Consider the following 22,425-nt stretch of genomic DNA (forward strand, 5'->3'; position numbering starts at 1 on the left):
TGAAAATTGAGACGTTTTTGTGCTTATTTTGGCTTGTCCGATTTTGTGTGAGCAATTAAGTTGTCCCGATTGCTTGAAATATTGTTTTCCCTTTGTATATGTACATGTAAAAATCGAAAAGAAAATTGAACTATTTGTTTTTTGTTTATATTCCAATTAAGTATTTTTCATTAAAAATAAAAGTTCTTTCTTTTTTTGATGATCACTGCCCTTAGAAACTAGTTACTTGAAGGGCTGCTTTTTGGAAAGACATCTTTGATTCGTTTCTGGAATTCTTCCGGTTATGTTTTTTAAGATATTTTCACACATTTTCATGATTTTTGAAGTCAAAATGGAGTAGTGATTTTGTTCACGCCGAAACAGGAAGTGGAGCGAAAAAGCAAGTGGGAGTGCGTCGTGAACTTTTTTCACTCGGATTTTCAGGTAGAGTAAAAAAAAGTTTGAACAAAATTTAGCTTTCTCGCTAGTGGTTTTTAATTCACGTTTTGACATTGATGTTTACTGTTTTTTCCATTTTTTAATCGTTTTTTTTCTAATTGTTTTTCCAATACCTTTATAGGCCATTCTAGGTCTAGTTTCTTGTTTAAACTAAGAAAATTTCTTATTGTTTCAGGACTTTTGCTCTGTTTTATGTTTCGTCGTCTGACGCTCTTTTCCGTTTTACATTTGTTCTTGAACCTTCTTTCGCTTTTCTGTTTCAGTGGCCTTTTCACGCTTGATTTCTTGCTTTTTCCGTGACCTAAATTTGCTCGCATTCAGAAATTGTCTGTCGCTAAAAAATTTTGATTGTAAGATAAGCGGTGACCAGGGCGTGATAGCCTAGTGGTAAATGCTTCCAATTCTTAAGACGGGCATAGGGCTTATCAAAAAAGATCACTGTATAAAATTCCATCCCCCCCCCCCAAAAGAAATGGGGTTGAAGCAAAATAGAATAGTTGTTTCACCTTTCCTAGCTTGTGGTTATGATGTAAAGAAAAACTATTCTTTCGAATGAATCGCTGAGAATGTTGTCCTATTGCTTCAGCCTGAACAGTACCTGGAATGGAGAGCGACGACGTTGAGGAGACAGGACGAGGAGAAGTTCAAGGCCAAGATAGGAAGTGGGAAGGGTGGAGGTGGGGGAGGGGGCGGAGGTGTGAACAGTCACAATAGGAATGGGCACCACCATCCACCTAGCATGCTAATAAATGGACAGAGGAGTAGTCAGGAGGACTCGTTTGATGCCGAGGATGACATGCAAAATGCAGTATTGAGAAGTCGCATGTCCACAAGGTCAGTGTGAAAGGAAACACTTCTTTTTTCAGTAGTCCTCTTTTTTGAATTAACAATTTACTTCAAAATTGTCCTAGTTAATAGCCGCCCTCATCTTAGCAGGCTACTATTCACCCACATCTTAGCAGGCTAAATACACTAAGTAAAAGTTTACCAGAGAAAACGAAAGTCTTATTACTTAATGCAATAGTAATAGGTCAGCTACATTATTCCGCTCTAATTTGGATAGGATTGCAAAAGACATTACTCACAACTTTAGAAAAACAATTGAATTGGAGAATAAAAACCATTTTAATAGGAGAAAATACGATCGGTCTACAGATCTCAAACTTCGCAACAAAATATTACCAGTTTCTTTTCTCTTGAAATATCATTGCTCAAAATATTTTTTTCGCTTACTCAACAACGATCTTCCAGCATATAAAAATGAACCTCTCTCTACCATGAGAATATAACAACATGACAGGTCGAAAAATAACCTTCGATATAAGAAAGAACAATAAGTTTTTAACTGATTCTTTTATTGCACAAGCCAGTCCAATTTGTATTAGTCTGCCTTCTAATATTAGACTGAACACAACATCGAAAGCTTCCTTAAAAAAAGAACTGAGAGAATGTTTTTGGAAAAAATTTGTGAAGGACCCAAAAGTAACTGACATAAAAGATGACATTGAGAGCTTTAGATTTTAATTTTATTTTTTAATCTTCATGATGTACATATAAAATAAAATTGTGAGAACATTTTATGCTCGCATTTTAGGCCATTTTTTTTACTAATGTAAGGTCAAATATTTAGTTTTTTAAGTAAGTTAATGTAATTTAAGTAATTTAATGATTTTATAATTTTACATAATGTTATATTCTTAACTTTACATTGCCTCTTTTACCATTTGCTTCGTATTCTTATGTGTACCAGAGGAAATTTTTTTATTCTATAATTGCGCTCCTAATTTTTCACAATCCAAGAATTAGATTATATGGCTGACTTTGTTCAATTGATCTGCTGGTCAGGTACAGTGGTTTCAAGTTTTCTCATTCGATTCGTTGGCCAGTATTTCAGGACTTGTCAAGCTATGTTTTTTAATTCGCCGAATCAGTATCAGAAACGAATCAGTATCAAAAATAGAAACGGGAATACAATTTTAGATGCCCGAAGTCTTAGTTACCATCTCTAATGATTATTGGCATTGAGACTAGCCCCTGTATCCTCTCATAAAAATTAGGAATTTGTCAAACAACAAAATGAATTAAAAATACATTGCACGCTCCTAACATAAAAACAAAATGAGACATATTTCCCGGAAAAACTGAGGAAAATAAATATTTTTTTGCAAAGTATCTTAGTTATGGCGATATCAATTAACAGCTGGGACTAAATAACGGGAAACCGATAGAACTACAAGATAAAAGAATCATTTTTTATCCATATAGGCCAAATGCAAACACCAGTTGGAAAAAATTCAAGCACAGAAATTGGTACTGATGGTTTTCTAAGCCTTGCTGTTTTTGATTTCAAAACTAAGCATTGGTAAACCAAAACACGAAAATTGAACCTCGAGGGGCCTACAACAGTTTTTTTAGCGACCGCTTACAGTAAGTAATGCAAAATCTTAGAGAACGGAAAATTTGTTCAGATTTTCTTTTCTTATTTGACGTTGCTTTTTTCTTCGCCGAATCAGTATCAGAACCGAATCAGTATCAAAAATAGAATCGGGATGATGCCCAATTTTAGATGCGCGAAGTCTTAGTTACCATCTCTAATGCTTATTGGCATTGACTCTAGCCCCCCTGTAGCCTCTCATTAAATTAGGAATTTGTCAAACAACAAAATGAATTCAAATTACATTGCCCGCTCCTAACATAAAAAGAAAATGAGACATTTCCCGGAAAAAAGTGAGGGAAATAAATAAACTTTTTTTCAAAGTATATTAGTTATGGCGATATGAATTATTAGCTGGGACTAAGTAACGGGAAACCGATAGAACTACAAGATAACAGAATCAAGTTTTTTTATCCACGTAGGCCAAATGCCAAAACCAATTGGAAAAAATTCATGCGCAGAAATTGGTACTGATGGTTTCCTAAGCGTTGCTGTTTTTGATTTCAAAGTTAAGCATTCGTAAACTAAAACCTTTGATTTTTGACAAAAATGCGAATAGTTTTTCTTTATTTGGTAGTTTTTCGCTTTATTTCGAAGAGACGTTTTTGTGCTTATTTTGGTTTGTCCGATTTTTGTGTGGCTAAATAACTTGTCTCGATTGCTTGCAATTTTGTTTTGCTTTTGTATGTGTACTTGTACAAATCGAAAATGTATTTGAATGTTTGTCGTTTTTTGGTTTCTAAGTTTACTTTCTAGTTGAGTTTTTTTAATAAATAAAAGTCTTTTCTCTTTTTTGATGCCCACTGCCATTAGAAACTAGTTATTTCATAGACTGCTTTTTGGCGAAGACATTTTTGAGTCGTTTCTGGAATTCTTCGGGTTATGTTTTGTAAGATCTGTTCACACATTTTCATTATTTTTGAAGTCAATTTGGACTAGTGGTTTTGGTCACGCCGAATTTCCTACAGGTTTTTGCTGTATTTCAAAAATAGAGACGTTTTGAGTTTATTTTTGCTTTTCCAAATTTGTGTGAACAATTGGAGTAGTGATTTTGGTCACGCCGAATTTCGTAGTTTTTCGCTTTATTTCGAAAATTGAGACGTTTTCGTGCTTATTTTGGCTTGTCCAATTTTGTGTGGCTAATTATGTTGTCTAGGTTGCTTGAACTATTGTTTTCCCTTTGTATTCGTACATGTAAAAAACGAAAAAGTAATTGAATTTCTGTTGTTTTTTTGGTTTAATTTCCATTTAAATTTTCATTAAAAATAATATTTCCTTCTCTATTTTGATAATCACTGCCCTTAGTAACTAGTTATTTGAAAGGCTGCTTTTTGGCGAAAACATTTTTGAGTCGTTTCTGGAGTTCTTCGGGTTATGTTTTGTAAGATCTGTTCACACATTTTCATTATTTTTGAAACCAATTTGAAAATTGAGACGTTTTTGTGCTTATTTTGGCTTGTCCGATTTTGTGTGAGCAATTAAGTTGTCCCGATTGCTTGAAATATTGTTTTCCCTTTGTATATGTACATGTAAAAATCGAAAAGAAAATTGAACTATTTGTTTTTTGTTTATATTCCAATTAAGTATTTTTCATTAAAAATAAAAGTTCTTTCTTTTTTTGATGATCACTGCCCTTAGAAACTAGTTACTTGAAGGGCTGCTTTTTGGAAAGACATCTTTGATTCGTTTCTGGAATTCTTCCGGTTATGTTTTTTAAGATATTTTCACACATTTTCATGATTTTTGAAGTCAAAATGGAGTAGTGATTTTGTTCACGCCGAAACAGGAAGTGGAGCGAAAAAGCAAGTGGGAGTGCGTCGTGAACTTTTTTCACTCGGATTTTCAGGTAGAGTAAAAAAAAGTTTGAACAAAATTTAGCTTTCTCGCTAGTGGTTTTTAATTCACGTTTTGACATTGATGTTTACTGTTTTTTCCATTTTTTTAATCGTTTTTTTTCTAATTGTTTTTCCAATACCTTTATAGGCCATTCTAGGTCTAGTTTCTTGTTTAAACTAAGAAAATTTCTTATTGTTTCAGGACTTTTGCTCTGTTTTATGTTTCGTCGTCTGACGCTCTTTTCCGTTTTACATTTGTTCTTGAACCTTCTTTCGCTTTTCTGTTTCAGTGGCCTTTTCACGCTTGATTTCTTGCTTTTTCCGTGACCTAAATTTGCTCGCATTCAGAAATTGTCTGTCGCTAAAAAATTTTGATTGTGAGATAAGCGGTGACCAGGGCGTGATAGCCTAGTGGTAAATGCTTCCAATTCTTAAGACGGGCATAGGGCTTATCAAAAAAGATCACTGTATAAAATTCCATCCCCCCCCCCCCAAAAGAAATGGGGTTGAAGCAAAATAGAATAGTTGTTTCACCTTTCGTAGTAGTCACACGCAATTAATAATACACCGGTATCTAAGGAAATGGATACCTTCAAGTTCCTTTCTCTTCTGAGATTCATAAAGATAGCCCTGAATATGAAATGTTTGTTTTGGAGCTCATTTGAATCGCGAGCGTTACAAACGTTTGTATTGACAGAAATTATTTCAGTTTGAATTCAGCCGATAGATAAATTCAATTCAAATTGTAAAAATCTGCTGTTCAAGGTCACAAGATGCCTCGGATCTGGTGGGGAATAACGAGTCTGTTCTGAGGAAGGGATTCCTAGACAAGTGCAAGCCCTCCTCGGTGAAAAAGTGGAAAAAGTGTTACTTCGTTCTCAATGCACGCGAACAGCGCCTCTACTTGTTTGAAGACAACACCACGGTAAGAGAACCGCCAGAACCATTTAATCTTAACTTCACGGTCTCAGTGTTAGGATGTTTCCTTTTCTGTCATGATGAAATAGAATCTAAGATCTTTTCTCGGATCTTTTCCGTTTTCGCTCGTTTTTATAATTGCAGACACATTTCGGATCTCTTTCGTTTGTGGCCCCGGTTGCACAAACGGAAAAGATCCGATCTAAGTTTTGATCAATTCGATCATAATACGGTGCATAATTCATTTACGGAGGTAAAAGATTGAGGCGAAATAATATGGTCTTGCTCTAGGCACGCTTTGATCAAGTTTCTGGGCTTTTCCGAAATTAGCTGACATTAAATACAAAATCGAATGGCGATATACATACATACATTCATCATACAGTAAAAATACGAGGAAAAGGAAACATTTCCAGATAGTTTGTAGGCATCACAATATGCTATTTAGCTTCTAGATTGCACAATGCTTATTGAAGCAATTCTTACCCCTGAAAAGAGTAAGTGCCCACTCAATTCAACGCTTCTAAGGTGGGCAATATTTCTGTTCACGCCTGTATTCATCGCCTGTTCATAGTGAAGTATAGTTATGGTACTAAAAAACTGTTGTGTATGGTAAAAAATAAAAGATAAGGATGATTATTTAAGCTTTTTAAGCGTTAAGTTAAAAGGTTAGTACAATCAAAGGACTACACTCGCCAATGGGGTTTTCCATAATGTGGTGATTTAAGCATTTCAGGGAGCTTAATTTTGAAAGTTGCTGGCAACGCGGTAAGGTAAATTTTTGAGTAGATGATATTGATAGAAAAACATGTGTTCATGCTTCTCTTGCTGTGTTGAATGAGTAACGAATAGTTGACGAGCAGCTGTCAATTATTAGTTTAAGAAAATAGTCCATGGCTACTTGTTAGTACCGGTTATAAACTACTGCTGCGTTATATCAGTCTTCGAAACAAGTTTAAAAAATTAGGAAATGAAGTTTGAGTATTAATTGCTCTCAAACGAAGTTTGAGGCAATTATTGTAGTCCTGTGTGTATTTTTTATGAAAAAAATTTGATCAATTTTGACTTATCGAGTAGTTTTATAAAGCCTGATTTCTTGAATTTGCAGCAGTTTACGACTAAGATTCGATTGAAATGCGACAGAATTTGTTTCATTTATAACTTTAAATCTTACTAGTGACCTGTTTAGGCTTTTAATATTATCATTTGAAGACACTTAGTAAACATATTGCCACGATACTACCTACCCCGTCTACGACTAAAATAGTCTACAATCAAATCGAGCCGCTGTGAGATGTTCGAGAGCAATTGGGCGGTTAGGTTCTCCCCAAATTGTTCTGCACTTACTGGAAAATCAAAACTGCAAGCAGAAAAGGTCATTACTTTTGAGCTCAAAGTGATGGGGTTTTGGTTTCGTCCATTTTAAGTTTTCTCAAACAAAGTTTGAAGAAATTATTTGGGTAATGTTTTTTATGCGATATTTTGTATGGAAGTTTGATTTTTTGTTCGGATAATCTGGTAAAGCCCGAGGGCATAAAGTTGGTCTTTTTATAGCTGCGAAGCTGTAAGTTGAGCGAAGCTATATTGCGGTGCTCTTGGTTTTTACGAATCGAAGAGGAGTATTGGTTTTCTTAAGGTTTTTTTTTTACCGGAAGTACTATTCGTTCAGACGCTGTTTCGACCTAAAAGCGAAAGTGAGTAAAATTGCGGTGTGAACTAATTTCTGAGCGAGAGAAGTTTTTTGATCATGCGCTGCGTTTATTGAATGACTTTTTGACTTTGAAAAGTAGTTTTTGACTGAATGGTACACATATATAACCGTTTTTAGCCGTTTTTTTCGTCTGTGGCCCAATTTTTTTTGCTTGTAATTTGGTTTTTTGTAGAAATAATTTTTAATCGATGCTCTGTTGAAATGTAAACCCCGGAAATTGATAGCACAGTTATTTGCATAGCCTGAAATTGCGTTTCAAGTTCGAATTTGGCACATATTTCTTGATTTTTTACTTAATATTTGGCTTTTTCTTCTATTAATTTCTTCATTTTTGGATCTTTTAGCTGTTTTTTTGTCAGGAATCAGTTAATATGGCAACTTCCCTTTGATAATTCATATACTCAATGCCTCTTTCTACATCGATGTAATTTTGTTTCATAAAATTGTACATTTGCTAATCCGATTTTCGTAGTTTTTTGCCAATTTTTAGTTTTTTGTTTGTATTTTGCTTTTAATTACTAGAAATAGTTTTTTGGGGAACATGAGGGACTTTAATTTCGTTTCAATAAAAATTCAATCATTTTTTGGAGTTAAGTTTTTGAAAAAACAGATAAATTATTTTCATAAATGCAGTCTTAAATATTTTTTTACCACTTTTTTGCAAAATGTTTCATTGTTTCGTATGTCTGAATTCTGCTTTTTCTTGTTTTATTCTGTTCAGCAAGTTGGATTTTTGTCTCGAATGACTCGTTTTTTTTTGTCTCGAATGCTGATCAATGAAATGTACTCGTTTTTCTTGATTTTTTTAATTTTGATTTTTAACTTTCAAAAATCAAGAATTGGTCTTTTTGTTATGGTGTTCCTAACATTGTGTCCATATTCTTCACATTCTCGTTTGTTTCGTTCTAGTTTTGTCCTGGCACCTACTTTTATATTCGTTATATTGATTTTTTCAGTTGTTAAAAAATTGAATGAATTCAGCCTTTTCGTATATCTTGGTTTCTTCGGCTTGCAATTGATTTAATTCAAAATGAGGCAGTACTGGGAGTTTGCTAGAAAGTCTTTTCCAACATTTTTACTTATTACTATTCATTGCAATTTTCTTCCGGGCTGGGTATTGTCTTAAGACGTTTTTTTGCCTTTGAAAATTATTTTGTTGCTTTTGTTTTTCTATGATTAATTTAATTTTTGAATTAGTATGAAATCATGTTGTCTAGCATATATACAACAAGGAAGAATCATGTTTTATTTTTGTCTTAATTGCCGTGATTAGAAATCTAATTGTAGTGGTTCTCTGATTCTTAAGCTTGAACACTCTTTTTTGAATAATTTTAACTTTCCTGTCTTTTTTGAAAAATTTTTATCTGCTGTTTGCTTTCGCGATCTTTTTGAGATGAGAATCATAAATTGTCTGAGGGCAATTGATGGACCTGTCAGCTTTGTCATGCTATCAGTTTTTTTACCATCCTAAAAATTTCAGACTTTTATAACGTTACCAAACGTTTTCAATAATAAATAAAATTTTGCTGCATTTTCTTTCTCTTGGTGACAGTGGTTTAAATTTCACCGATTTTTAGATCAGACCCGGGGAGGTGATGAGTTAATGGATTAATACAAAAGGTAATGGCTTCAGCTTTGAAGTTTGGGCGTTTCGATTCGCTTCCGGAATTCTTCCGCCTATTATGACTCGAAGAGGAGTATTTGTTTTCTTAAGGTTTTTTTTTTACCGGAAGTACTATTCGTTCAGACGCTGTTTCGACCTAAAAGCGAAAGTGAGTAAAATTGCGGTGTGAACTAATTTCTGAGCGAGAGAAGTTTTTTGATCAGGCGCTGCGTTTATTAATTGACTTTTTGACTTTGAAAAGTAGTTTTTGACTGAATGGTACACATATATAACCGTTTTTAGCCGTTTTTTTCGTCTGTGGCCCAATTTTTTTTGCTTGTAATTTGGTTTTTTGTAGAAATAATTTTTAATCGATGCTCTGTTGAAATGTAAAACCCGGAAATTGATAGCACAGTTATTTGCCTAGCCTGAAATTGCGTTTCAAGTTCGAATTTGGCATTTTTTGATTTTTTACTTAATATTTGGCTTTTTTTCTGTTAATTTCTTCATTTTTGGACCTTTTAGCTGTTTTTTTCTGTCAAAAATCAGTTAATATGGCAACTTTCCTTTGATTATTCATATACTCAATGCCTCTTTCTACCTCGATGTAATTTTGTTTCATAAAATTGTACATTTGCCAATCCGATTTTCGTAGTTTTTTGCCAAATTTTTTCAGTTTTTTGTTTGTATTTTGCTTTTAATTACTAGAAATAGTATTTTGGGGAACATGAGGGACTTTAGTTTCGTTTCAATAAAAATTCAATCATTTTTTGGAGTTAAGTTTTTGAAAGAAAAACAGATAAATTATTTTCATAAATGCTGTCTTAAATATTTTTTACCACTTTTTTGCAAAATGTTTCATTGTTTCGTATGTCTGAATTCTGCTTTTTCTTGTTTTATTCTGTTCAGCAAGTTGGATTTTTGTCTCGATTGACTCGTTGTCTTTTCTTTGTCTCGAATGCTGATCAATGAAATGTACTCGTTTTTCTTGATTTTTTAATTTGATTTTTTCAACTTTCGAAAATCAAGAGTTGGTCTTTTTGTTATGTTGTTCCTAACATTGTGTCCATATTCTTCGCATTCTCGTTTGTATCATTCTAGTTTTGTCCTGGCACCTAATTTTATATTCGTTATATTGATTTTTTCAGTTGTTAAAAAATTGAATGAATTCAGCTTTTTCTTATATCTTGTTTTCTTCGGCTTGCAATTGATTTAATTCAAAATAAGGCAGTACTGGGAGTTTGCTAGCAAGTCTTTTCCAACATTTTTACTTATTGCTATTCATTGCAATTTTCTTCCGGGCTGGGTTTTGTTTTTAGACAATTTTTTGCCTTTGAAAATTATTTTGTTGCTTTTGTTTTTCTATGATTAATTTAATTTTTGAATTAGTATGAAATCATGTTTTCTAGCATATATACAACAAGGAAGAATCATGTTTTATTTATGTCTTTATTGCCGTGATTAGAAATCTAATTATAGTGGTTCTCTGATTCTTAAGCTTGAACACTCTTTTTTGAATAATTTTAACTTTCCTGTCTTTTTTGAAAAATTTTTTTCTGCTGTTTGCTGCTCGCGATCTTTTTGAGATGAGATTCATAAATTGTCTGAGGGCAATTGATGGACCTGTCAGCTTTGCCAAGCTATCAGTTTTTTTTACCATACTAAAAATTTCAGATTTTTATAACGTTACCAAACGTTTTCAATAATAAATAAAATTTTGCTGCATTTTCTCTTGGTGACAGTGGTTTAAATTTCACCGATTATTAGATCAGACCCGGGGAGGTAATGAGTTAATGGATTAATGCAAAAGGTAATGGCTTCAGCTTTTTGTGAAGTTTTGGCGCTTCGAGTGGCTTCCGGAATTCTTCCGCCTATTATGACTCGAAGAGGAGTATTGGTTTTCTTAAGGTTTTTTTTTACCGGAAGTACTATTCGTTCAGACGCCGTTTCGACCTAAAAGCGAAAGTGAGTAAAATTGCGGTGTGAACTAATTTCTGAGCGAGAGAAGTTTTTTGATCATGCGCTGCGTTTATTGAATGACTTTTTTACTTTGAAAAGTAGTTTTTGACTGAACGGTACACATATATAACCGTTTTTAGCCGTTTTTTTCGTCTGTGGCCCAATTTTTTTTGCTTGTAATTTGGTTTTTTGTAGAAATAATTTTTAATCGATGCTCTGTTGAAATGTAAAACCCGGAAATTGATAGCACAGTTATTTGCCTAGCCTGAAATTGCGTTTCAAGTTCGAATTTGGCACATTTTTTGATGTTTTACTTAATATTTGGCTTTTTTTCTATTAATTTCTTCATTTTTGGACCTTTTAGCTGTTTTTTTTTGTCAAAAATCAGTTAATATGGCAACTTTCCTTTGATAATTCATATACTCAATGCCTCTTTCTACCTCGATGTAATTTTGTTTCATAAAATTGTACATTTGCCAATCCGATTTTCGTAGTTTTTTGCCAAATTTTTTCAGTTTTTTGTTTGTATTTTGCTTTTAATTACTAGAAATAGTATTTTGGTGAACATGAGGGACTTTAGTTTCGTTTCAATAAAAATTCAATAATTTTTTGGAGTTAAGTGTTTGAAAGAAAAACAGATAAATTATTTTCATAAATGCTGTCTTAAATATTTTTTACCACTTTTTTGCAAAATGTTTCATTGTTTCGTATGTCTGAATTCTGCTTTTTCTTGTTTTATTCTGTTTAGCAAGTTGGATTTTTGTCTCGATTGACTCGTTGTCTTTTCTTTGTCTCGAATGCTGATCAATGAAATGTACTCGTTTTTCTTGATTTTTTAAATTTGATTTTTTCAACTTTCGAAAATCAAGAATTGGTCTTTTTGTTATGTTGTTCCTAACATTGTGTCCATATTCTTCGCATTCTCGTTTGTATCATTCTAGTTTTGTCCTGGCACCTAATTTTATATTCGTTCTATTGATTTTTTCAGTTGTTAAAAAATTGAATGAATTCAGCTTTTTCTTATATCTTGGTTTCTTCGGCTTGCAATTGATTTAATTCAAAATAAGGCAGTAGTGGGAGTTTGCTCGAAAGTCTTTTGCAACAATTTTACTTATTACTATTCATTGCAATTTTCTTCCGGGCTGGGTGTTGTTTTTAGACGATTTTTTGCCTTTGAAAATTATTCTGTTGCTTTTGTTTTTCTATGATTAATTTAGTTTTTGAATTATTATGAAATCATGTTGTCTAGCATATATACAACAAGGAAGAATCATGTTTTATTTTTGTCTTAATTGCCGTGATTAGAAATGTAATTGTAGTGGTTCTCTGATTCTTTAGCTTGAACACTCTTTTTTGAATAATTTTAGCTTTCCTGTCTTTTTTGAAAAATTTTTATCTGCTGTTTGCTTTCGCGATCTTTTTGAATCATAAATTGTCTGAGGACAATTGATGGACCTGTCAGCTTTGTCAACCTATCAGTTTTTTTTACCATCCTAAAAATTTCAGACTTTTATAACGCTACCAAACGTTTTCAATAATAAAATTTTGCTGCATTTTTATCTTGGCGACAGTGGTTTAAATTTCACCGATTTTTAGATCACACTCGGGGAGGTAATGAGTAAATGGTTTTATACAAAAGGTAAAGGCTTCAGCTTTTTGTGTAGTATTGGCGCTTCGATTCGCTTCCGGAATTCTTCCGCCTATGTATTTTGTTTTGTCGTTTGACGCTCTTTTTCGTTTTACATTTGTTCACACAGCAAAGCTGAAAAAGTCATTTCTCAATCTCTCTAGAAAAAGTATTTAAGGCATTCGCTTGATTAGATTTTGATCATACGCTACTTACCTCACTCAAAAAAATGACTTTTGCACTTTAAAACTTAAGTTTAAATTGAATTAATTAAAGGTCAAAGGAACTCATAAATGCAGTGAAGGTCCCTAATAAAAGGCTTCTGCGGAATGAATTTTGACAAGCTTTAATTTATCGCTAAAGGTTTTTTTACCTAGATTTTTGAGCGGCGTCGATTTTTTTTCAATTTAGATCTGAATATGTTTCTATTTCTATTATACGGCACGCAAGTCTTCTTTGGCAGCTATTCCGGCAATCTGCCGGCTATGTTTGCGATTTTCGTACTACCAACTTTTCGTCCTCGGAATAAACAGGTAGCGCCAGGAGGGCATTGAGTTGCTGAGCAGTTCTCTGAGAGCTTTGCGCCTTACTAGTTTCTAACTTTCTGTTTATGTCACTCGGCAGTAAAGTTAGTTGCTAAAGTAAAAGCGCTTGTATCTGAAAGTTCCACAGTGGCCTGATAGCCGAGTAATGAATGCTTCGCTCGACGGATTCGGATGTCAAAGGTTTCCATCCAACACTGGTCGGATGTTTTTGCACCTATAAACAAAAATTCATCTATGCTACAGCCCTTGAATCAAATTGCCCCGTCTATCGTTCGAGAGCATTTTATCCGACGTTTGGTGTTCTATGTTTTCTTTTGTGTTCAAGTAGGCAAGAAAATTTCTTTCCATCTTGCAGCTGTTTTTTCGATTGGATTGTATCCTGAAATGAATGGTTCTGGACATATTAAGTTCAAGAGCCTCTAGCAAATCAAAAGTTTGCTGTTTTAGTGTGTTAATAAACAACAGTCAAACCGAGTATTTTAATTTCCCTTATATAGTTTTGCTTAAAATCAAATTAACAGCCAATGAATGCTTCGCTCGACGGATTCGGAGGTCAAGGGTTCCCATCCAACCCTGTTCGGATGTTTTTGCACATATAAACAAAAATTCATCTATGCTACAACTCTTGAATCAAATTGCGCCGTCTATCTTTCGAGAGCAATTTATCGGACGTTTGGTGGTCTATGTTTTCTTTTGTGTTCAGGTAGGCAAGAAAATTTCTTTCCATCTTGCAGCTGTTTTTTTTATTGGATTGTATCTTGACATGAATGATTCTGGACTCATTAAGATCAAGAGCCTCTAGCAAATCAAAACTTTACTATTTTAGGTTTTTCTTAGATGCCAAATATCATATATCATGTTTATTAACTTGTTTTACTTAAACTGTTAACTCGTTTTTTACGTGTTTATCTCTTAATTACCAAGCAAAATTTCTGTTAGCAGTCAAGTCGAGCTTTTTTGGTTTCTTGCGCTTTTGATGAGTCATAGTTGTACTCAATACTTTAACAACAAAAGCAACGAAATTTTGAACTCCAAATTTGAGATTTTTTGACTAAATTTGTGAATTTTTCCCTCTATTTGGCTGGTATTGCTCGATTATTCTTCTGAGTAATTCAGGGATTATCAAGTTTCCCATTCAATTTTTTTTATTGTATTTCAGGGTTGACCTTGCTGAGGCGTACTTTATTAGGCAAAATACTCGATTAGGCAATCATTTAGTTTGTGGAAATTAAGTATAGTTTTTCAACAAATGGGGAAAAACATAAAAATGAACACAGAAAATTTAACAATTATTCAAAAGTTTTGACATAATATTAACGCTGTTGTAATATGCTCTTAAGTTTATTAAAATTTGCTCAAAACTTGCGTTCAGGCATTTCAAAAATTTTCTCGTAATTTTCTTGTTTTTCAATTCTTGAATAACTATTGAAAAGAAATGTCATTTCTCGCAATTTTTCTATTCCACGAGGAATGCCAGCTTTTGCAAATATTTGTAGTATGCAAAGTGAGCTGGCGATTTTAGGCGTTCCACGTCAGTAACTATTTTTTGAAGCCAATATTTTCTAATTAATATATTTTTTTTGGAAAATGGATGACTTGCAATTACTCTGCGCTATAAACCAGAGTTCTTGAAGTATTGATTTGAAGGAATAACATGTCTAGGAATCAAAAGTCCAGTACCAAAAATTTTTGTAAAATTTGTTTGAAAGGGTTAGTGTATTTGTAAACAACAACCAAACCAAGTAGTTTAATTTACCTTATATAGGTTTGCTTAAAATCAAATTAACAGCCAAGATGATGAGCGCTCTGGCTGCTACTGACGCCAACCTCTCACCGGTAATTTAAGAGCAATTCGCCCGACATTTATCGGTTATGTTTCGGTATATGGTTTGTAGATTAATGATAGTTGAAAATAACAACCATGATTATTAGTGGTTGTTATAAATCTCCGTGATATAAATCCAATTTTCTTTTCGCTAAAAAATTTGTAAGTAAATTGAGTAAATACACTCAGAAATAATGGTGAAAACTTCTGTATTTTATATTATATTGACATCTATATTTTAGTAGCCGGTCTATTTGTGAAGTTGAAAGGTTTTTAGCCCCTGATTTAAGATTTGCGTGCTTCATTTTCGAACATATCTCTGTTGTTTATTTTCAGCGTAAGAAGCCGAAGGATCTGATAGACATGCAAGATTCACAGGTCTATCCAATTGACAGCAGTCTCTCTGATCGCAACTTTGGATTCCAACTCGTGACCCGATTCCCTGCCTCTTCTTCCGAGTCCAAACCCACCATACTCTACCTGGCTGCCATATCGGCTAGCGAGAGACAGGTTAGAAATCGGTGTCTCGTTTTCACGCCTTTTTTCTTTGATCCCCTATCATTTCGCCCATTATTTCACCCCTCTATCGTTTCACCCCAATCTTAACCCCTTTATATAGTTGTTACAATACTCATTGTTGCTTTATGAGGAAACATGCCTATAATGGCATTTTGCGGGTCGAAATAACATGGTGTTAAGATATGCGGGGATTAAACGAATTGGGATAAAAAGTAGAAACCAAATTTTAGAACCAAGAGTTTTCATCGTCTAAGATTTTCAATTCATTCATAATTTGGTACATCGAAAAGCAGTCTAATGCATGTAAACTTAGTGTACATCCTTCTTTAAGTTAAGTTGTGCCTCAATGTGCTGATTTCTTTACTAGATCTTCAAATCCTGTGAAGACATCGTAACACTTTATCAAAACTTACGTTATAGAATTTCACCTCTTAAGCTCTTGTAGTTCTGTAGAACCTATATTACCGAAGAATGGCCTACGGTAATATTGGATAGAAATAAAGCACCTGCTTCGGTCGGATAAGCCAAAAGTTATACTCAAGAAGAAAGAATGGACAGAAAATTTATAATTTACAACTGATAGGACCCCGTACAAAATCCCATCTTTTTTGAAACTTATTATCTGCGGTGGAGCCGTGTTGTGTTGTTCGGTGTGAGGAGATCAAGAGGATTGGAACGTAATTAACACAATTTGTAACCGGTTGGATCATTTCCCCCTCATCGTACCTTGACCATTTTTGGGAGAAATACTCAGCAGTTGGAAAACAAGAAGTACAACCTAAGGGGCTACAAAACTGTTGATCATAGCAACCCAAAAAGTAAGCAAGATACTTATGCATTCAAGGTGCCACCTGATGAAGGTGCTCACGCCGGTTTAACACAAAAAAAAACAAAATTTGAATCGATGAGCACTATTATACAAACCCCTGGTACAGTATTTTCTCCCTGACACAGCTAATAAACATAGTGCAGATGCTCGAAGATTTTGAGCAAAAGATTAAAATTCTATACATTGGATGGGGATCAGAACACGACTCGGGATGAATTCGAAGTCGCTTTGGGCATATTCCAGTTTCAAGCAAACCTTGAGCGCTCGAAAGAATATCTCTAAAAGAATTTCAGCCAAAATTGATGATCTCTTAGTTAATTTTTAGCAGAATCTATACTCTGATCAGTTTGTAGACATTTTTAATAGCCGCCCTCATCTTCTCAGCCGGCTATTATAGCGGTCCTATTTTTACAATCCAAGAATTGGATTGTATTGGTGCTCTGTCTTTTTTTTTATTTTTGTAAGATGTTTTCACACCTTTTCATGACTTTCAAAACGGGATACACAGGTAAAGCTCAGCGGGCATCAAGTTTCGTTAGAGGCCCTTAACCACGTTTTTAGCAGTCTCTCAAGTGTTTAGAGTGGTGAAGCTACTGGGAAGGCCGTAATTCAAGTTTAAAAGGTCATTCAGGCGTTTTTGGGCCCAAAATGTTGCAAATTTTAGCATTTTTTGCCATTTTTCCAAATTTTTGTTTGGCCAGTCTCAAAATTGAGCTTTGTGAAGTTTGATAATGGTGTTTGGTATGAGGTTATTACGTTTTATGGCCATTTTAAGAGCTAGATGTTTTGGTACACCAAACATAAACACGCAAATTTATGCAAATTTTTAACAAATTTTTCAATGTTTTTGAAAATTTTTGTCATTTTTTGAGGTTTTTCAGCCCCTGGTGTCAAGAAGCCTCCTCCTTGGTTTAATAATAGGTTATTGCACAATTTCTAGTGGTAATGGAATGGTTTTCAACATTTTAACATCATAAATTTTAGTAATTTTTGATAAAAATTGCAATTTTAAGTTTTTGGAAATTTGTCAATTTTTAGGCTTCTCTAACCTCAAAGACCAAAGAATATCCTCAAAGTTTTGATAATAGTTTTCTGCATAGTTTTATTGGTAATGGGGAATGTGTTTCAAAATTTTGCTATTTTGAATATAACGATTTCTTAAAATAAAAATGCTTTTTTTAATAAATTTCTGTAAATTTAATATTTTTTCTTCACTGACCAGGGATCCTCCTTCACGGTCTGCGAGTATGTTACTGCATTTTTTCTAGCTACAATAAAATGGTTGTCAATTTTTTAATATCAAGTACTTTTGCAGGTTTTTTAAAGTTTTCAAAATGTTTGTGTTTTTCCTGCACCAGGGGCCCAAGAAACTCCTCCAGAGTTTGATTATAAGTTACTGCATGGTTGCTATATGTAATGGAATGGTTCTCAATACATTAATGACACGAATTTCAGCAATATCTTGATAAAATTTAAAATGTTTCTAAATTTTCTGAAAATTATTATCATGTTACAAGTTTGTGGATCATTATGAGCCAGTGAAACTATTCAAGCCTTGCAATCGGGATAGTGGATGCTCTCTGGAAACAATGAAAGAGTTCTGAAGATAATAATATCACAATTTTAGCAAGATTTTGTTGTTTTCGATTGTTTTCAAATGTTTTGATTGTTTTCAAATGTTTTGAATTTTTTTGTCATTTTCTGAGTTTATCGACCTGACCGGCCCACGAAGCTTTTCTAAGTCTTGCCGATGGGTCACATGGCAGAACTCCAGAGATTAAAAAATTGGTTCCATCGATACTTCTTTCAACTTTGCTTTTCTAAGTTTTTTTGAAGCCTTTGTCATATCTCACGAGTGTTTCTACCTTTAGCGGCAAAATAATCTCTTTCAAAGCTTGTGCGTGAACTAATGATCATTTTGAATTGTGATTTGTGGCCTTCAGGTTAAATTTTGCAACAGTTTTAGCAATTATTGTTTTTTTGTTTGATTCTCTTAGGTTCCCAACTTTTGAGATTTTATCTTTTTGGCTGGGATTGTTCAAATGATCTGCTGGTGAGATACATTAGGGCTGCTTTTCATTCAATTGTTTGGATTGTATTTCAGGAATTGTCCTGCTATGTTTTTTTACTTCGTCGAATAAAAAAATGTTTCGCTTTACCTCATTTTGCCACCTTTTCAACATTTTGCGTGAAATCTTTTTGACTTCTCTAGGCTAGTTTCTCTCTTCTCTCATTCTGCTAAAAGTGATTTTGAACATCAGTTGCTCAGCAAAGCAATTCAAAATGAACAGAGTTAGTACAAAAATGGATGTCAGAAATAGAAACGGGATAAACCCATAAAGCCCAATTTTAGATGCCCGCTATTTGAACGTCGTTCCTATAAGTTTTATTTACCATCTCTAATGCTTATTGTTATTGATAGTAGCCCCTGTAGCCTCTCTCTAGGAAACAGAAGTATGTTCAACTACGAAAAGGCATCAAAATAAATCGGACTTAAAAAATGTTTTTGTACAAAAATCTTTTTTTTTCAATATCTGTTATTTCAATCCCAATCATGCTTATTCGAATCAACGGCGGCTATTTTCCGGCAATCTGCCGGGTATGTTTATTAATTGCCGCCCTCATCTTCTCAGCCGACTATTATAGCGCTCCTATTTTGTTTTTTTTTTAATTCGTCGAACTTTTTTTCGCTTTACCCATTTTGCCGCTTTTTCGACATTTTGCCTGAAATATTTTTGACTTCTCTAGGCTAGTTTCACTCTTCTGTCATTCTGCTCAAAGTCCTTTTAAACAGCAGCTGCTCAGCAAAGCAATTCGAATTGAAGAGAGTCAGTATAAAAAAAATCAAAGTCAGAAATAGAAACGGGATAAACCCATAAAGCCTATTTTTAGATGCCCGGTACTTGAATTTTGTTTTCATTACTTTTAGTTACTATCTATAATGCTTATTGGTATTGATACTAGACCCTGTAGCCTCTCACTGAGACAGGAGTATGTTCAACTACGAAATGACATTAAAATAAATCGCACTTAAAAATGTTTTTGTACAAAAATCAATTTTTGTTGATATTTTCTTTTCTTTCAATCCCAGTAGAGTTATGGGAATCAACGGCGGCTATTTTCCGACAATCTGCCGGGTATGAGTGTGTTTTGCCTGACCTACTGACAACATTAAGCCGAATAACCTGCTGAGAATAAATCTGTCGACTTGTCTCTTTGACTGCGTTCAGAACTCAGATGCGCACTTGAACTGAAAATAAATTTTTAGTATCAAATTGCATCGTTAGATCGAGCAAGCATGGAGGCAAAAAACAAACATAATCTTGATCAAAGAGTGTCGGAACGTCTACAGCGCTGAAACTGGTGATTTTGGTAGTCTTTGGAAGAAGGCAACTTCCATGAAGCAATCGAGAGGACACCAGGGAAGTGAAATAGAGGAATTGGAACAAAGAGAGAAAGTGTGTTCTCCAGTTCAACGCGGACGAGCAGCTAAAATTTTAGCCTCTGATGAACTCGCACATTTTAATCAAAGTACGATTAAAGTGCTGAAATGTTTTATGAACAGTTTTATGAATAATTTGTCACTTTCAAGAGGTATATTGCAGCTGGATCCTCCAGAATGTATCTTGAGCGTTTGCTCCATTCAGTGCAATGTACAGCATTAATTCGGCAACACTTGTTGTAATTAAGGTCATGAAACCTTTTGACAACGAACAATGAAAACCTTTGGATCAAATTCTCGGAACTGTAATTTCCTACCACGTGTGGTACGATTAATCTATCAGTTTTTGGAAAGAAAATCTCAAGAGCAATATAAAGGTGCTTACGTGGGATCCCTCTTAGCCTCAGGTAGTTTAATTATAACATAACAGATCAGTCTCCCAAACAGGAACCTACATTTGCAGCTTTATACAAGAGCTTTGAGCTTTTTGAGTTGTCATTATTCACTCAAAAGAAAATCCAAAAACTTCCGGACATGAAGTAAGATTATACTTCAGTGAGGGAAAACGTTAGAATTGAGTCGCTGTCTCTTCCACAGTCAGGCACCCATACCTGCTCTAGATCTGCATCTGCACCCTAATGAATTTCGTGTGTGTATGCAGAGACTTGTCATTTTATGACCTTGGGAGAAAATGCTTCCGGCGCTCTGGATACTTTTGTTGACCATGATGTATGTTACGGACGGGGAGACGCCACCGGGTCGCATCAGCTTGTTCAGCAGCTAACTTATCTTCTTTAGTTGGAAAATGAAACCTCATCATTGATAGCAATTCGCGGCCTGGAGATGTTTTTCTGCCATCATAGACGTCAGGCCGTTCTGCTGCGCTTGATGTTACAGTGACTTCTTCTCTGCAACCAAACATTATCAAACATGCGGCTGAGAAGTTAGGTTACGCAATTGAAGCACCTGAAGATCGAAAATTTAGGTTGTATGAGCAGAAATGTTCTCAGCAAAGTATTACGCTAGTGTCATTGGCGGTGGAAGTATTAAGTGGAATTTGATCGATTTTCAGGAAGACATTAAAATCAATAGCTTCACTCTCAGACACCAGGAGCTATCAATTGGAGGGATTCTCCGTTGCTTTTGACAGTCTGGCTCAGTCACACTGAGTAGTTGTAGTTCGTGGGTGTGCGGTAATGAGGCTTGCCCGTGCGGCATGAGAGTCTCGGATGTTCATAAGAAAAGTTAAAGCTCACAAAAGTAAAGTGAAATTTTTCAAAAGGGTCTTTCTAGGGGATATAATCATCACAAAACACGTTGGTCTGTATATTAATGATCTTTATTGTTGTAATGTTCCGTTTGTGTCAGTGTGATTTTGCGTTCAGATCTTGCATCAAAATTTCTGTTATGATCCGCAATCTAGTGTGAGACTGCCATCTTCATAGCAGGGTCAATTTCTAATTCGTTTCCATTTCATCTGCTCAAGTTTTAAAAATTTGTCCGAGTTGATGACGATAAATGAAAGAATTTGGACAATCGGAACTACAGCTGTCCCATGTTCAGTTTGTGCGGACATTTTGTGATAAAATTTATGAAGCAATTTATCCCAACTTATTGGGTAAATAAATTTACTTTTACGCAGACGTGCTATTTCTACACAGTAACGTGCTATGTACCACGTAAATTGTAATGACGAGGGGGGATAGGGTGGTCGTTAACAGCAGAATTGATTACTAATTATAGATATTAACTATTTTTTTATAGATTTTGTCGCATCAGCAACTCTGCCTACCTCTAGCTGTCTCTATCTATATTCTATCTACGACGCGCACGGCTATTCCGACTATCTGACAGCTATGTTTACTTAAAGAAACGTTTTGTATAAATACTTAAAACACCTAATTTGTAATGAGGGGGGTCATAAACGGAACGGGGGAGGAAGCTGACAGAATAGATCCGAATGTATGCTGAACTGTCACATGAAGACAGATTTGCTACTGTGAGGGTGGCAGTTATAAATAGAAATGAAGTGTCCCTTTGCGGTCAAATACAGCTCGTTTTATCATTGACCTTTAACTCTGAATTCAGTGCAAATATCTCAAATGGCATTTAGGAAACCGTCAATACAAAGCACGTCAAATATTTGCGAGTATACAAAGGAAAGCAAACATTTATTGTTTAGAAATACTCTTATTTAATAGTCTTATTTACTCTATAAATGTTCGATTAACGGAACTAATTGTAGTGTGCTTTGAGGTAGAAAATTTTGAACTTTTGTTGATATTTTTTGCCGCCGGTAGTGCTTGCCCCCAGTTTATCGTAAAGTCGATCAATGTACTATTATTTGTTGATTTAGTTGCGATTACCAGTAGTTATTTTATGGGAAGATGTAAGTTAAAAGTTAAAGAATAGATTAACAAAATTTTCGAGATAATTTATGTGAGAGGATATAACTTTTGAAACTGCAAGTTGATCTTTTTTTATCTGTTTTAATCTCAGAGCTCAGCCAGGGACTGTTATTTGGAAAGTACACCGGGCTTCGAGTTTTCTATTGTCTTTTTTGCAGTCTACCTGATCTTGAGGTTAAAAGTTTGTTCTGTGAAAATTTCTGTGATTACTTCACCGGCCCCTAAATCTACATAATAATTTCCTGAATACATTAATAATCGCATCATTCACTCAAACTCTTATTAACAACAATTTTTTGGTAATTCGATTGCTCTCTTGGAGTTTAATTGCT

General features: G+C 34.3%; 2 protein-coding genes across 3 annotated transcripts in view; both read left to right on the forward strand.

The window, feature by feature from the left end:
* The window catches only part of LOC142343249 (uncharacterized), a 45,544-nt gene extending 44,430 nt beyond the window's left edge, over positions 1-1,114 (forward strand). The window contains exon 10 of one of the 2 annotated variants that reach the window (XM_075395027.1): positions 1,025-1,114. In XM_075395027.1, coding sequence (XP_075251142.1) covers positions 1,025-1,061 — 37 coding nt within the window. In that variant the 3' untranslated portion in view covers positions 1,062-1,114. The remainder of the gene's footprint in view (positions 1-1,024) is intronic. The other variant, XM_075395026.1, reaches the window with a different exon arrangement.
* LOC142343248 (ras GTPase-activating protein 1-like) overlaps positions 1,073-22,425 on the forward strand; it is a 62,394-nt gene continuing 41,041 nt past the window's right edge. The window contains exons 1-4 of the mRNA XM_075395025.1: positions 1,073-1,272; positions 5,473-5,632; positions 6,081-6,122; positions 15,232-15,405. Of these exons, the coding sequence (XP_075251140.1) occupies positions 1,178-1,272; positions 5,473-5,632; positions 6,081-6,122; positions 15,232-15,405 (471 nt within the window). The 5' untranslated portion in view covers positions 1,073-1,177. The remainder of the gene's footprint in view (positions 1,273-5,472; positions 5,633-6,080; positions 6,123-15,231; positions 15,406-22,425) is intronic.

The sequence above is a fragment of the Convolutriloba macropyga genome, chromosome 7, assembly GCF_964194025.1.
Source record: "Convolutriloba macropyga chromosome 7, txConMacr16.3, whole genome shotgun sequence".
Lineage (NCBI taxonomy): Eukaryota > Metazoa > Xenacoelomorpha > Acoela > Convolutidae > Convolutriloba > Convolutriloba macropyga.